At 38.4% G+C, this 14,215-nt stretch overlaps 1 protein-coding gene across 6 annotated transcripts in view; it reads left to right on the top strand.

Annotated features, from left to right (window-relative positions):
• The window catches only part of CFAP97 (cilia and flagella associated protein 97), a 35,959-nt gene extending 25,315 nt beyond the window's left edge, over nt 1-10,644 (top strand). For all 6 annotated transcript variants that reach the window (XM_049796863.1, XM_049796874.1, XM_049796856.1 and 3 more), the window contains 2 exons: nt 7,917-8,067; nt 8,776-10,644. In XM_049796863.1, coding sequence (XP_049652820.1) covers nt 7,917-8,067; nt 8,776-8,903 — 279 coding nt within the window. In that variant the 3' untranslated portion in view covers nt 8,904-10,644. The remainder of the gene's footprint in view (nt 1-7,916; nt 8,068-8,775) is intronic.
• The last annotated feature ends 3,571 nt before the right edge of the window (nt 10,645-14,215 follow it).

Below are 14,215 nucleotides of genomic sequence, written 5' to 3'. Positions count from 1 at the left end.
CTTGAATAAGGTATTTTTAGTGATTGAATTGTGATATATATAATGACTTTCATATCTCCTAGTTGTTCATTAGTGTGTATAAAAAGGAGATAAAATATAGATAAATATTTGGAAAATTTATAGTGGAAGTAATTTATTAACTTTTTTTCTTCTGTGTAAGTGTAGGTTGCAATTTCCTTTTATATAGATAGACTTTCTCCATATTGAATCTGTATCTCTGTTTAATTGACCTACTCAGGAAAATCTGTTAGGCTTTAGTTCTTCCAGCTTTCAGACATCTGGATTGTTAAAACTTTTCAAAGTAGGAAACTTTCTCCCTAGCTCCACTAGGCTACAGTTGACCAAAAGAACATTATACTTCACACACTGAAAGAATTTGGCATAAATACTTGTTATAGATGTGTGATGCTTCTCATTGTCTGGGTAGGAAATGTTTTTAGGCTTCAGTGGTCTTAGGTTCGTAGCAGAGCTTTCTTCATGTGTTGTGGTTTTTTTGTATTATTGTTGGTTTTTGTTTATTTAAAACTTTGAAAGCAGGACTTGCTCTTCTACATGAACCTTGATAATAAGAGTGTATTCTTAGGCTGTGGGGAGAAAGTTCTGTGTCACGGTCACTTATGATCTAACAGTAATATGCTGTACTACATAACAATAGATGATTACTGTAAATTAATGTATGTGATATTTTGCAATACTCTTCTGTTTACCCAAAGCCACAAACCTTTTCTCTTATGCTATATTGTAATATTTTGTCCAACAATGTCTTGCCTTTGCAACTTTTGAATCAAAAATTCAGCAGACCTAAGCACATAAGGTCATTTCACACATTGCTGTTTTAGTACATGTTAGAGATTAATGGTTGTTGCTTGTAGTCCAAGAAATAATATCCTTCATTTACTTACTCATTTATGCTTTAGTTGTTGTCGTCAGCAACATGAGTGAACACGTTTGACATCAGAGTCATTCCTTAGAATTTATGTTAGGACATCATGCTATTTTAGACTATAAAAACATTTGGTTTATTCTTTTCCCCAAACTCAGGATGATATATTCTGTTCTTCTTTTTGGAAGCATGGTTCATCAGTACAGCTCTTACTTTTTGTTTAACATTGCTATCATTTTTGAGCAATTCTGTTTATTTTTTTATTCTGTCTGAAGTGTATGAGCACCTGGAGCATCACAGTTGTTAACATATTGATTTTTCTAGCACTACCTTTTGGGATCACTGCAAGTATGACATGCTTTTCTCAGAGACTATAAGTGAAAGAGCTGCCCTACCCTGCCCATTAATAAGGGGTTTTTTTGCTTTATATAGCTAAAAGTATGTGCTTTATGAACTTTGTTGTTTTCTTCTGGTCATCAGCTTTCTTCACCTTTGTAGATTGAAGAGCTGGAATTCCATGGAACTTCCTTATCAATCTTTCTTCTATAACTTGACAGGATTTTTTTTTTTTTATATATATATACAAGGCCTCAGGTACTGCATACAGGTTATGCTACTTGATACGCTTTTGTGAAATGTTTGTTAGAGAAGGATGCAGGGTTTTGTGAATAACTCAAGAATAGAAATCTAACAACAGTAGTCTGTACAGGGTGTCAAAGAGTTTTGATGCAGAGATTTTATTTTTTTTTCCAGCTTTTATAATTTCTTGTCCTGAGGTTACCACCTTGTCTAGGGAAAACTTTCACTTGTTCTGCTAGAACATTCTTGGAGTAATGCCTATATTTACTGTCATCAGAAAGACAGCTTGATTTCTGGTGCAGGCATTTGGCATCAGAGGTGATGCAAGGAAAGTAATTCAAATATTAGGAAATTAGAGAGGAATCTAAGTGGTTTGGTGCTCTCTAGCTTTGTGAAAGGGTGCAAGGAGGTATAGGGAATATATGTTGCTCCCACAGACTCTGCTAGAAAGAGCTGTAATTGAATAAAAAGGTGCATTGCTCTGAAGAACAGTAGTTATAAGGTAGTGATTAGGAATTTATGGAAAAAGCACAATTAGCAAAATAGATCGCTGTTAAAATTAATGTCATAATTTTGATTGCTTATCTGAGCTAGCAAGACCAGAGTGCGTCTCTTGCCGATAGAGGATGCTGCTGATTCAGCAAACATTCTACTCTTGTGTTTGAAGATACTCCCAACTTCATCTCCTGGCCAGCGGAAAGGGACATAAGTGTGACTGATGTGTTACTTTTTTCCCATGTCTGCTTGTATGTGTCTCTATCTGTATTGACATATTAATTGTTATTTCTGCCAGTATAAATAAGATACTCAGTTTCATAGACTGGACGCTACACACCATTTAAACTTTTAATGGTTTATTGTGTGATGCAAAAATCTGTACAGGTATATACAGGTAAGTATTTGGGGACCTTGAAATACAGATTTGCAGCCACAAGGCCATTCTTCAGTCACTTCATCTAAACTTAGAAGTAATTCATATCTGTATGTTGGTTTTTGTTGGGAGGGTTTTTTTTTTCATCATTTTTATTAATTCTGACTAGGATTTAGGTGTTAGATGACCTTAGTGAGCTAAGCTGCTGTGTTCAGCCAAGTTCCTAGGGACTGATGACCTTTTGAGTTCACAGTGGAAGTTCACTGGAAAATCTCAGCAGGTCTGGGACAGCAGTTCTCAAACCTTAGATCAAGGGGGAGGAGGGTGTTCTCCTTTTCTGTGGATATTTGGTCTTTTCACACATCCCTGTGTGGTCTTCTTGCCCCATGCTGTTATGACTCATTGCACATAACACTCCGTGTTGTTCATTCCCCTACTTCATGCTCCCCCAAAATGTACCCTAAGCCCCAACAGATCCAACTCTGATCCCAGTTCCAGTATAGTCACTCTCCCACACAAATTAAAAATGTCACTTATTGTGTTTCTCAGCAAGGGCTGTCTTTCTCTTTTCACCTGCTTGGTTCCCCAAGTCGTATGTGCTGCAGATGTCGTGAATGTTTCTCCCCACCACTTGCTCTAGTCATCGTGGCCTCTACCAGCACAAAGATCCTTCAGCCAAACTGTTTCCCTTCTCTTGCAGTCTGGGCTGCCTTTGTCTTGCTGGAAAACCTGAACCTCCTTTAGAAATGCAAGTACTGTACTGCTATAAATGAATGTATATTCATTTGTCTCTGCTTCATTTAATGGTGCTGATGGGCTGTGGTAATTGGGTGGGGAGAAAAGCGCAAGCGAGGGATAGAGTCACTGGCTGCCACTACATACAAAGAATATATCTTATCTTGAGCCACAGCCTTCAATCCTGTGCTGCACTGCACCTGCCCTGCCATCCGTGTCATGCTGCAACCAGGGAGATAAATTCTAGGCATGGAAAGAAACAGGAGCGGGAGGGCACTGGTCCATCAGGGTTGTGCCTGGGCACCTTGTACTTTCCTCCCTTGATGTATTCTGCACTGCTTTTTCTCTGTTTTCCCTTTGTCCTGTCCCCAATGACTACATCTGGAGTCTGAGAGCATCAGGCTTCGGATGCTGCATACTGTCATGGTTTAACCCCAGCCAGCAACTAAGCACCACATAGCCACTCACTCACTTCCCCCCCCGCCCCCAAGTTGGGAAAAGAAGTAAAACTTGTGGGTTGAGAGAAGAACAGTTTAATAGAACAGAAAAGAATAAATTAAAATTATAATGATAACACTAATAAAACGACAATAGCACTAATAAAAGGATTGGAACATACAAGTGATGCACAAAGCAATTGCTCACCACTTGCTGACTGACACCCAGTTAGTCCCTGAGCGGTGATCCCCCCCACCCCCACTCCCCCCCAGTTTATATACTAGATGTGACATCAAATGGTATGGAATACCCCTTTGGCCAGTTTGGGTCAGCTGCCCTGGCTGTGTCCTGTGCCAACTTCTTGTGCCCCTCTAGCCTTCTCGCTGGCTGGGCATGAGAAGCTAAAAAATCCTTGACTTGAGACTAAATATCACTTACTGGGTTCAAAGGCATTGTATGCCATGACTAAAGACAAAATGTTGGTAGTTCCTGAGATTATGAAGTGCAATGCAAAAAAAAAAAAAAAAAGAAAAAAAAAAGTTAAGATGTTTCCATGGCCCTCTCATCAGGGGAAGCTATGTGGAAAGGGGAAGGATGTGGGATTGGCATGCAGATGTGCCTAGCTAAAATATACTGCAGTACGGTGCAAGTATAGTGCAATTCTGTGATCATAATATTTATGGTATAGGCTCTTTGTGGTCAGATTTTTTGTGGTCTGCTGATTCCTGGCCCAGACTTGAGATTCCTGAACACTGCTGTGGTAATTATAATAAAGACTGACTAATTGGCAGGTTCAATCAGTCAGTTCAAGAAAATTTTGGTTATTTTGCACACTGCTCAATTTTGTGGGATTATTTTTGTCTTGCACTCTTAGCTTACTTTCTTTGTGGTGATGCTAGCTACACATAAACTTGATAGCTGTTCAGTTTAAAAGACTTTTCTGTAGGTTGAAGCATTTTTTGACATATAGAGTTTGTCAGGTTAGAGCTAACTACTGCAACTGGCAATTGAAAAAAATTACTTGTATTGATAAGAACAGAAAGCTGTCCCTGAATGCACTGTTATCTACTTCCCCCTCCCCCACCTGGACTCTGCAAAAGGACGGTGTGGTCTCTAACATCAGTGACATTAGAGGAGGCATAACATAAATAAATTTGAACAGCTGTCAAGGCACACTAGTCAGCTGGTTAGGATTCAGAGGAGGTGAAACTGAAGCCTTCATGTATTTAAAAAGCAGAGTAAAACAAGAAAAGGTATCTTTTTTGCCTTCTCTCTGAACTCAGTTTAGGAGTACTGCATTTTCAGTGTTGTTTTCTTTCTTTTTCAACATAACTGCAGAAGAGTGTGTACTGATTTTTTTTCTTTTTTCTGACAGAGCATTAGAATTGGCTTTAGTGCTCTCCTAATATGCCCAAAGTTGAATTAGCAGCATTTATCTTGTCCCATTGTATAGCAGCAACCTTTTGATACAGTGTCAGGTTCCTTTGTTCTCCAGTTGTTGGCAATCTGACATTTCCTTCTATCATGGACAATATGTATTTTGGTGTCTTTATAGATACTAATCTATGTCCAGATGCCTTGATTTATAAAGGATTATCCTACTCCTGGAAGGTAATCATGCAGGAACACCTTCCGTGATTTTTTTTCTTTTTTTTTTTTTTATATTATTATTCTACTTTTATTGTAAACTGTATTATAATAAAGTAAAAGATGGGGAAAATGGAAGCCTTGGGAGGCTTTTGCCAAGCTGGGAGGTCATCAATGATATGATATTATATATGTATTGATCTTGAATCAAGAGCTTCGAGGAGCTACAATGCAATTTAGAGCAACTAATGACATTCCTGCCATTATAGTCTGTCTGTCTTTCTGTCTGTCATCTGTCTTTTCCTTAAATTTGATTGGGAACATATATTGGGATTATGTTATGTGATCTGATTCTTTGGTCATTAAGATCAATAATGAAATTTCTATTCTCTTTAGTGGTGCAGGATTAAAACTCCAGAGATAAAGCACTTAAAAAGAACAAGGAAAATTGCAGTATTCTTCAGTCTATTTCTCAGAAGGACAACAAAATGAAAGAAGTAGTAGATTTATATGCACACTTGAAAAAGAATATTTGTTCAAGGTACTTGTACCATTGTACAAGGTAGTTCCTTGGTTAAGGACCTCAGAACTGTAGAGTTGGTAATAAAAACATAAGAATTGGATTAGTTCCGGTTTACAGACTTAGTAGGTCAGGACTGCCATTTCAATGTGTTGATGAGTTCATTTCTGTATGCAGCAGGCGGTTCTCCAAACTGCAAAACTCATGACTGTAAATAGTGTGTAAGTTAGCATGCCCTGGGTACAATTCGCAGCAGAGGGCAAGGGGACCACAGGAGCTGTTCTCTCTTTCTCCAGAAGAGCTTTTCTTAGAACACTTCTGCACCACAGAATCTATATCTGCTTTTTCTGTAGCTCAGGGCTGTATCAAGTCCAGAGTTAACCTGTTCAAAAAGTAATGTTTTAGTATTGAGAGAGGTCTCTTTTTGCTTTAGTAATGGGGGCTTGATACTTGTCAAAACACAGGTATAAAAGCAAAAGCAGAGAATTGTATTTAAACTAGAATAAAGCAGGCTATATAAAAATATTTTATGTTCAGAATCAACCTTGAAATTACTGCAGTGTTAAGGTATGCAAATTCTATGAGGCTGTTACAGTTGGAGTGCAGACTTGAAACATGCTTGACTCATAGGGGAGTCACTTATACAATTTACCCGATCCATTTGTGATTGAACTGAACGTATTGAGAGCTTCCATTTTTAATATTGAAGGTAAATAAGTGATCTCTGCAAGTCTAAATGTATGTAGCTGTATTAGGAGATGCAGATGGAGTTGTGAGTAAAATGTTGGATGTAACATTTAGAGACAAGTCTACCATTCCATGTTCTGCAACTGGCTTTAGTGAAGAGCTATTTCTAGCTGAAGTCCTTCCTTTGACTTTTGCTTACTTAGGTATTTCCACTTGACGATGAACTGACTGGCACTTGATGCAAGCACTTGTGACGTGTTGTCTGAGCCAAAATCACTTGTCCTTTCTCTCTTGTGCGCTCTGTGCAGGTTTCCAGTGCCTATGCATAAACTAACAAGAGTTTGTAGATGCCTATTACAGCTAGACAATGACAACTGACATCCTGTGAATACTATAATACTTCCTAAATCACTTCCTGTAAATTTTTTTATTCTTCTAAAAAGAAAAGAAAAAACAGTACTTGATTGGGAGTGGGGAAGAAGAATACTTTCCTATGAAGTGCAGTTTAATGGCTATACAGACAGATTCTTGACTTCTACCATATGAGTATGCATCTAGACAATACATCTTTATTAACAGAGGTATTTTTAGTATTTTGGAGACTTGTGTAATCGCAGTTTGCATTGTCTCTCATTGATAGGATGCACGTCATAACTCTGACCAGCAATGGTTGTGTCATTGCCAAATGTTTGTAGGCCACCAAATGAATTGAAATTAGTTAGTGGAGGGAGTGTATAGATCTATGCGAGGCAAGCACTGGAGGCAAAATATATTAAAAATGTGAAGTTGTTAATTGGAAGTTGTATGTAGCTGGGTACTCCCAAATTTGTCCTGCCATCGGGTTCTTTTTTTAGATTATGGAAATTTCTTAAACCAATAAGTCCTGTTTCAAGTAGAAGTAGTTATGCAGGATGGGAAACTGTCTATATCTTACAAATACTGTGTAAGTAGCTGTTCTAATTTAATGCTTGCTGCATGATAGCCAGGGTTAATTTCAACAAGAAGAAATGAAGTCTATAACAATTTCAACTGGAATCTCTTAAAATTATATTATGGATAAAACAAATAGTATCTGGTGGATGTTTGTGCTTTCCTTTTGACATTACTTTCACAGAATTGAGTTCTGTCATTTTCTTTAGGGATCCTGTAGGGCAATATAAAATGGTATAAGTATGCTTCCAAAGCAAAGGTTAAAAAAAAAAGAAAACAAAAATCCAAAACTTCTCATCCTTCTGGAAATTTAGAAGAGAAGGGTAACCAAAGGTAGGATTAGAAGAGCGCAGCTCATCTTCTCACCATCTTTATTATTGCCAAACAGGTGTGTTGTTTCAAGTTATCATATAGAACAGTGAACTATGGGGTACTAAAGAAGTACTCAACATAGAATTGATGATATGTAAGGGATAGTTACTATTTGTGTCATCTTATTACACTGAGAAAACAATTGAATGTGAGCAGAATAGCCTATGCTCGTCACCAGTGGAGGAGTTTGTGTTGGCAATGCTAAAAGTTTGGGAGTTTTTGCAGTTCAAATAAAAAAATCAATTTGTGAATGTTTGTTTCGTAGCTTCTTGTTCAGTCTTTCTTTCTTGATGGTATTTTTTTTTTATATTAAGGCTTTCCTGAAAAGACTGGAAGCAGTGAAACCAACAGCTGGTATGAGGCGTTCTGAACAATTGATGGACTATCAGCGCCAGATGAGTTACCTAAGTTCTTCGCCATCTGTAAGAAGAGGAAAATCTGCTTTCAGCCAGCTTAGTCCTTCGAGTAAGTACTTTGAAGTTGCAGATTCTTGCATATCTTTGCATGTATTTATCTTTTTGTAATTCAGAATTGTGAAGCACTTACTACTAAGATTAGCAAACAGGTTCCTTTCTCTGTCTTCTGTCTTCCTTAGCTTGATCATTTATCACATGGAAATCATTAAAGGATTTTTTTTTAATCATACCAAAAGTGTGATGACCGTATGAATTGTTTACTTACCATCCTAAATTTCTAATAAATTATCTTGTTAATCATCTTTTCCAAAAAGGTAAAAAAATCCCTGTTGTAAAGGAATATTTCTCATTTTGCCAGTACCCTTTATTGAAGGGAGAAGAGAAGGAAACAAAAAAAAAACAACACAAAAATGCCAAAGAAGGTTCAAATTGTCATTCAGAAAATGTAAATCTACTGATAGTAGCCTTGTTTCTCTTAGAAATGATGCATGTAATGTTTGGAAGTAGATTGTGTGTCCCCATAGATCCATACATGTCAGGTTGAAGAACCACAGCACTATGGCATAGGCTTGAATTCTTTGTCCTGACCATTTACAAACAACTCATAACATTTTGGGTTTGTATTCAACTTACTGTGATTTGTTTTTTTTCTGGAAACTATGGTAATGAGGGTTGCAGTACTAACATAGCATGAAGTTTTCTGTTGTACTGAGTATAAGCACTCTCACTCTTTTTTTTTGTGTGCGTGTGTTAACAGGAGGCACTTCAAGAGCATCCACTATACCAAGTACAATGAGCCAGAGGAACGAAAAACCTGTGTCTGATTCAGCAAGTGGGGCATTACAGAGACCTAAACCCACTAATGTTCGTGCTGCTTGGTTATAAGTGCAGTCTTTGCCTCGCGTTCTGAGATGATACTCAGATTTCTATTTTTAGTGCTTTTGGAAATTCTATGTGCAAAAATACTTTCTGCATTGTTCAGTGATTAAAATGCATTGCATATGATATAATTGCTTATAAAATGGTTTTAAGTGAACACTTCCACTTCAGTCAGTGTTTTTTTTCCATGACAGGAAGAACACATGAAACGGAAGGAGGTATTTAAACAGACATGTTAAATGGAAATTGCTAAGTATTATTTTATTCTCAAATCCTAAGTGGAATTTGTATCCATAACATGGAAGGACAGAACTTCTGCACTAAAGAAAATCTTTAAAATAATAGTATTTAAAAATATTGCGTTAAACTTGTAAGCGTATGCTTAATTCCTAGATCGTCCTTGTTTCTCATCCTGGCTTTAGGTAAGCCTTATGAACTTCGTGGCTCATGTTCTTATGACTGAAAGAAGCTTCTTTTTACAGCAGCATGAAGGGGTGAAAAGCAGATTGTGTATTCCTGCATGGTTAACTAGAATACTGAGGCTGCAGAAGATGATATTTTGCCACTTTTGTACTCCAGGTGTTGAACATTTGTTTTGTACTCAAGGCTGTGTCTCCTCCAGATTTAAAAGAGTTTTGGAATTGTATCGGGACCTTTGTGTAGGAAAGAAGCATCTGATGCTATTTGAACAAGAGTAAAGACTGAAGTTAACAACAGTTTCAGATTCACTCTGAACAAGAGTAAGTTTTAGTGACTCAAGCTAGACAATACTAAGCAAGGGAAACATTTCATGGCCCTGCTTTTGCAGATCCTTGCCCTTCTCGGTGGGAAGATACAAACTTGAGCTGCAGGAAACTTGAATGTCTGGTTTTGAGAGTGACTACTAACAGTAGAAAACAGAAAATCTTGTTATGCTTCTTAACCTGTTTTTTAATGTCATGTTCATACCAAATATTTGTAGTAGTGTCAGATAAGCTTCAGTAGCAACATCCATTTACAAGGGGAGCAAAATTTAATGAAATTGGTCAAATAGTAGGTGGTATGATTTATTTCTATACATAAAGGCAGACTTTCAGTGAGCTTATTTTGTAGGACTGTAGTCTTATGAAGAGCATAAATTGTGATGCTACTATCCATGGATATTGCTGGAACCCTGCTTGCTTCCCCAGCTTCTTCCCAGGAGAGATACAGGAAATATCTTTCTGTTATGCATAAAGGAAAAAAAAAAAAAGCTGTATTCAGTAGTGCTGGATCTTAGCCCTGTGAAAAGGAAAGTTTATTATTCTTTGCTCGTGCTTGCATGAGGGCTTAGGCTTTCAGGTATTCTGCATTGTAACAAACTTCTTATTTGGTCCCGTGCGATAGTTTGGCAGAGCTTCTGCCCCTGGTGACCTGCGGATTAAATTTAGCTGTTTGACAATATTTGAACTTTTAACTTTAAGCAGCATTGTGGCAAACAGATTTTTATTGCAATTATTATTCATTGGTAGGGACTGTAAGGGTTGTTTTGCATAGTGCTGCTGTATTTATTTGTACTATTGTGCTAATTAAAATTATTCACTATTTAAAGATTTTTTGTCCTTGAATGTGAATACCAGGGCCACAGTTTAAATACTTTCAAATGTTCATATGATAATTTTTTTTTCTGTGAAGGAGTTCACGAAATGGATTACTTTTAATTGCTTCATCTTATTTTATCGAACTTTGGTATGAAAGACTGTCAATTTTCTATGTCATTTTTGTAAATAATCAGAAATAAAATATTTAACATGAATTGTCACTGCTGTGGCTTCTTTCAGAATTTTATAATTGGTATTAAAGTGCAAAGGAAGTCATGGGAGAAGTGTTTTGTACTGTGTGTAGTGGAGGAAAATGCAAAAAGCAGTTTATTCATCGATACACTTTACCTGTTAGTGACTTTGGTGCGGGGTTTTTAAAATAAGCCTTATTGACAGGTCTTCATTAACTTAGATAATCTCATCGACTTTTTTGTAACAAAAAATCCTGTTTCCAATAGACTTGTTTTCTGTATTTTTTGTAAACTGCCGATTTATGTTCTCTTCTACTTTTTTTTTTTTTAATCCCCAGAAGATCTCTTTGAAAGAAAAGTGCAGGCTGTTTTGCTTCCTCAAAGTGAACTGCCACACTAGTTTGACACACAGTTTCAGGTAGGAGGCAGCCTCCCTGCTGAAGTGACAGCATTGCCAGTTTGGGTGACAGCACTGGTGTATTGATCTCACTAATGTGAGAAATGGCCTGTGATGCCCCTGTCAAGTTTTTGCTCTGGAAGTGTCTCTGCCTCATTGTGGGCTCTGTTTCTTCCAGAATAGGGTTCTGCTGTGTGGTCTTTCTACAATACTGAAGGTCTTATAGAAGGCCCTAGCTCAGATGACTAAGTATATGAGAAGAACAGGGAGCAATGATGTATCCCTGCCTGGGTAGGTGACATGTGAAGGGTATTTTCCCAAGCAGACCACTGAATCCTTTAGAACTCAGTTTTAATCCCAGCGAACCTAAAAGATTCAAGCTAATTTGGATGAATCGCACAAGGCCATTCCTCATGCAATATTTAGACTTTCCCATGTGCCAGAGCCTGTCTTCTATCAGAATGCTTGCAGTCTTTACTGAGGATCCTGAGGCATCTCTGCTGTCATCCTGCCACTCAGATGAGAGTTTGTGTGATTGTCCTAAATCAAATGGCTGGATGGATTTATGTGTCTTCCGTGATGTATGTAGACTTTGGACTGTATTTTCCTGATTTTCATCTAATGAGTTCCAGGATTAAGCCCCTGGAAAAAGCCTGAGACACTTCCTTCTAACAGGTCACCAATAAAATTTTTTATCCCAGTCTTTTTCCTTGTTCTCCATGGTCAGTAGACAAAAATAACCTCTTGCCTTCCCCACCTGGGTAGCTCATTGTGTCATCTGGTAGGTGAGAGCTTGTGCAGACTGTGCTCCAGGGAAAAGCACATCAGTGTGGTGGAGATGAGGGCAGTGAGGTCACTTACATCAAGCTGCCTAGCTGTGCAGTCATGATATGCAGGCAATGATGAATATTTTCACTGTGATACATCAACAGGAAAAGTGGGGGGGGAAAGGGGGAGGTTCCATCTGTGTCAAAGTGGTTTATCTTATGAGCCAGGTACACTGAACATCAGGTGCAATCTTTGTGGTGGTTCCATGCTGAAAGTCTTGAGCAAAGTAGTAGATGAACCATGTCATTACCACCTGAGGAATGAGAAACACAGAAATAAGAACTGTATTTGGAGCCATCTTCCAGGACCGAAATTATGTTGAGGTCATACTGTTTCAGGTATCAGCAGGGCTTGCTAATGCTTGTGATAGAGGTCTGGTTTGTCCTCAGGATGCATGGTTCTCATACCTTGGTCAAGAAAGCTGCTCTGTCTCCTGGTAACTCTCCTCCTGGCCAAGATGAGACAGGATTTGGCAACATTGATCCTTTTGGCTGTCACTTCTGGTTCCAGGACTACTGGTGTTATTCACTGCAGAGTCCAAAAATGCTGTTCATGATTTTTGTTCCAGGCTCTGATTGTGTACAAAAATCATGGATCTCTCTGCTGTCTATATGGTCAGAGCTTGGTACAAAAATCACAGGTCTGGCTTCTCTCCACACAGTGGCTCTTAGGACTAGAACATGCTATTGAGAGATTTTGCTGGTTTAAAGTGAGAGGGGCTTCACAAGGGGAACAGGTTGAGATTTGCTACCTGGGGCATGGTGCTGCTTTCCCTGACATCCTAGGCTGGCTAGTGGTACTCTCCATCTCCAGCTGAGATTATCCAGTAATGGTAACTGTGGCATCCCTGCAGATGGAGTGTTCTTCTGTTTTTTTAACAACTTTGTAAGGGTTTTTTCTTCTGCTGTGCTTCTCTCCATGTCTTGAACTCTTCCGTACAGCTTTTAAAGAACTGATGGCTGCTCCTTCCATGATGAGTGGAGGTTATCACCTTCAGAAAGGTAGGGAAGGTTCAATCTGGTGTCATAGATTCTCCCCCTCCTGCTCTCTGCCATAGGCTTTGCTCTTTAGAGACATGTTTCTCTTTCAGACCCATCTGAATTTCCTAACTTCATCTCATCCAAAAGATCAGTGTACCTCAGTTCCCTCCCCAGATAGTGTCCTTTTAGAGCTGGGTACTACAGTACATGCTCGGCAGTAGGCGGGCTTTGTCTTTTTGTATTAGTAGGATGTATTACCAGGCTATTCAGGGCAGGTTTCCTAGTGTTGGGAATAATGGTTTTGACACAGGTTTTTGCCTGCGTAGTTTGTGACTAACTTCTGCAAAGGTGCAAAAGGATTGGGGCAGTGGTATCAATAGTCTGTGACAACTGAGGTTTCATCTGACTGGAGTTCAAGTAGCAATTAGAGACTATCTGTCTGCAAAGTCTTCTGTTTTCCAGCTTTGCAGAGCTGATGATAGGTGGATTTTAGGTTACGCTTTCAGCAAGTGTTATGCTGAGTGCTGCAGACTCAGTGCAGAGCTACTTTCAGGTGAATGGTTATTTCAGTAAGTTTTGAACTCTGACTCCAAGTCTCTCTATGGAGAGTACTACAGAAATAAGGAGCTGGTTACCTTTAAGTGTTTTCCATATGTATTGTCTCTTCCCACAGTGGAATTTTCCGGCAATGATACACCTCACTTCTTTTTAACAGCCTTTACTGCCCCTTTGTCTTTTGCCTTTTTTTTTTTCCTGGACTATAGTAACTTACTTCATTTATGCTCCTCTGAGGTTTCTTTTGCTTCCTCTTAATTCTCTTACTGCTCATTCACACAGAGGCTTCCCCCTAAGGTTTGGTACATCTGTGTTATTACAATGTCATAGTCTCTGGTATCTTTGTAGCCAGTCTTCCCTGAAACATTCAAATGCCATATACAACCTTGTCAGTGAAGTAAATGTGAAATGAATAGTTCCAGTGTGTTAGCAGGCTTCTCATAAGGAACCATTAGGAATGTGTGGAGGAAGGAGAAAGGAAGAAAAAGGGCAGAAGCAGGCAGGTAAAACTAAGATTACTGCAACAGGCACTTTGAAAAACAGTAGAAGGATTTTCTTCATAAACTTATGGTTCAATAGCTTGCAACCCTGGTTATTTACTACCAGGAAGAAAACAGACCAGGTATCTAGAAAAGCAAGTGTTAAAGATAGTAACCATGAAAGAAGGGAGATAAATGATCAGGCCAGGTTGAAAGAGACACTATCTTTGTGAGACAAAAATAATTAAATTTAGGTAATTTTAAAATAGGCTGTCATTTTTAGACTTTTTTTTTCCCAAATGCATCAGTCGTTCAGGTGGATAGGTGTT

Source organism: Accipiter gentilis, chromosome 3 (assembly GCF_929443795.1).
Source record: "Accipiter gentilis chromosome 3, bAccGen1.1, whole genome shotgun sequence".
Lineage (NCBI taxonomy): Eukaryota > Metazoa > Chordata > Aves > Accipitriformes > Accipitridae > Astur > Astur gentilis.
The sequence above is the reverse complement of the archived record's forward strand: the minus strand, read 5'-3'. Positions and strand labels throughout refer to the sequence as shown.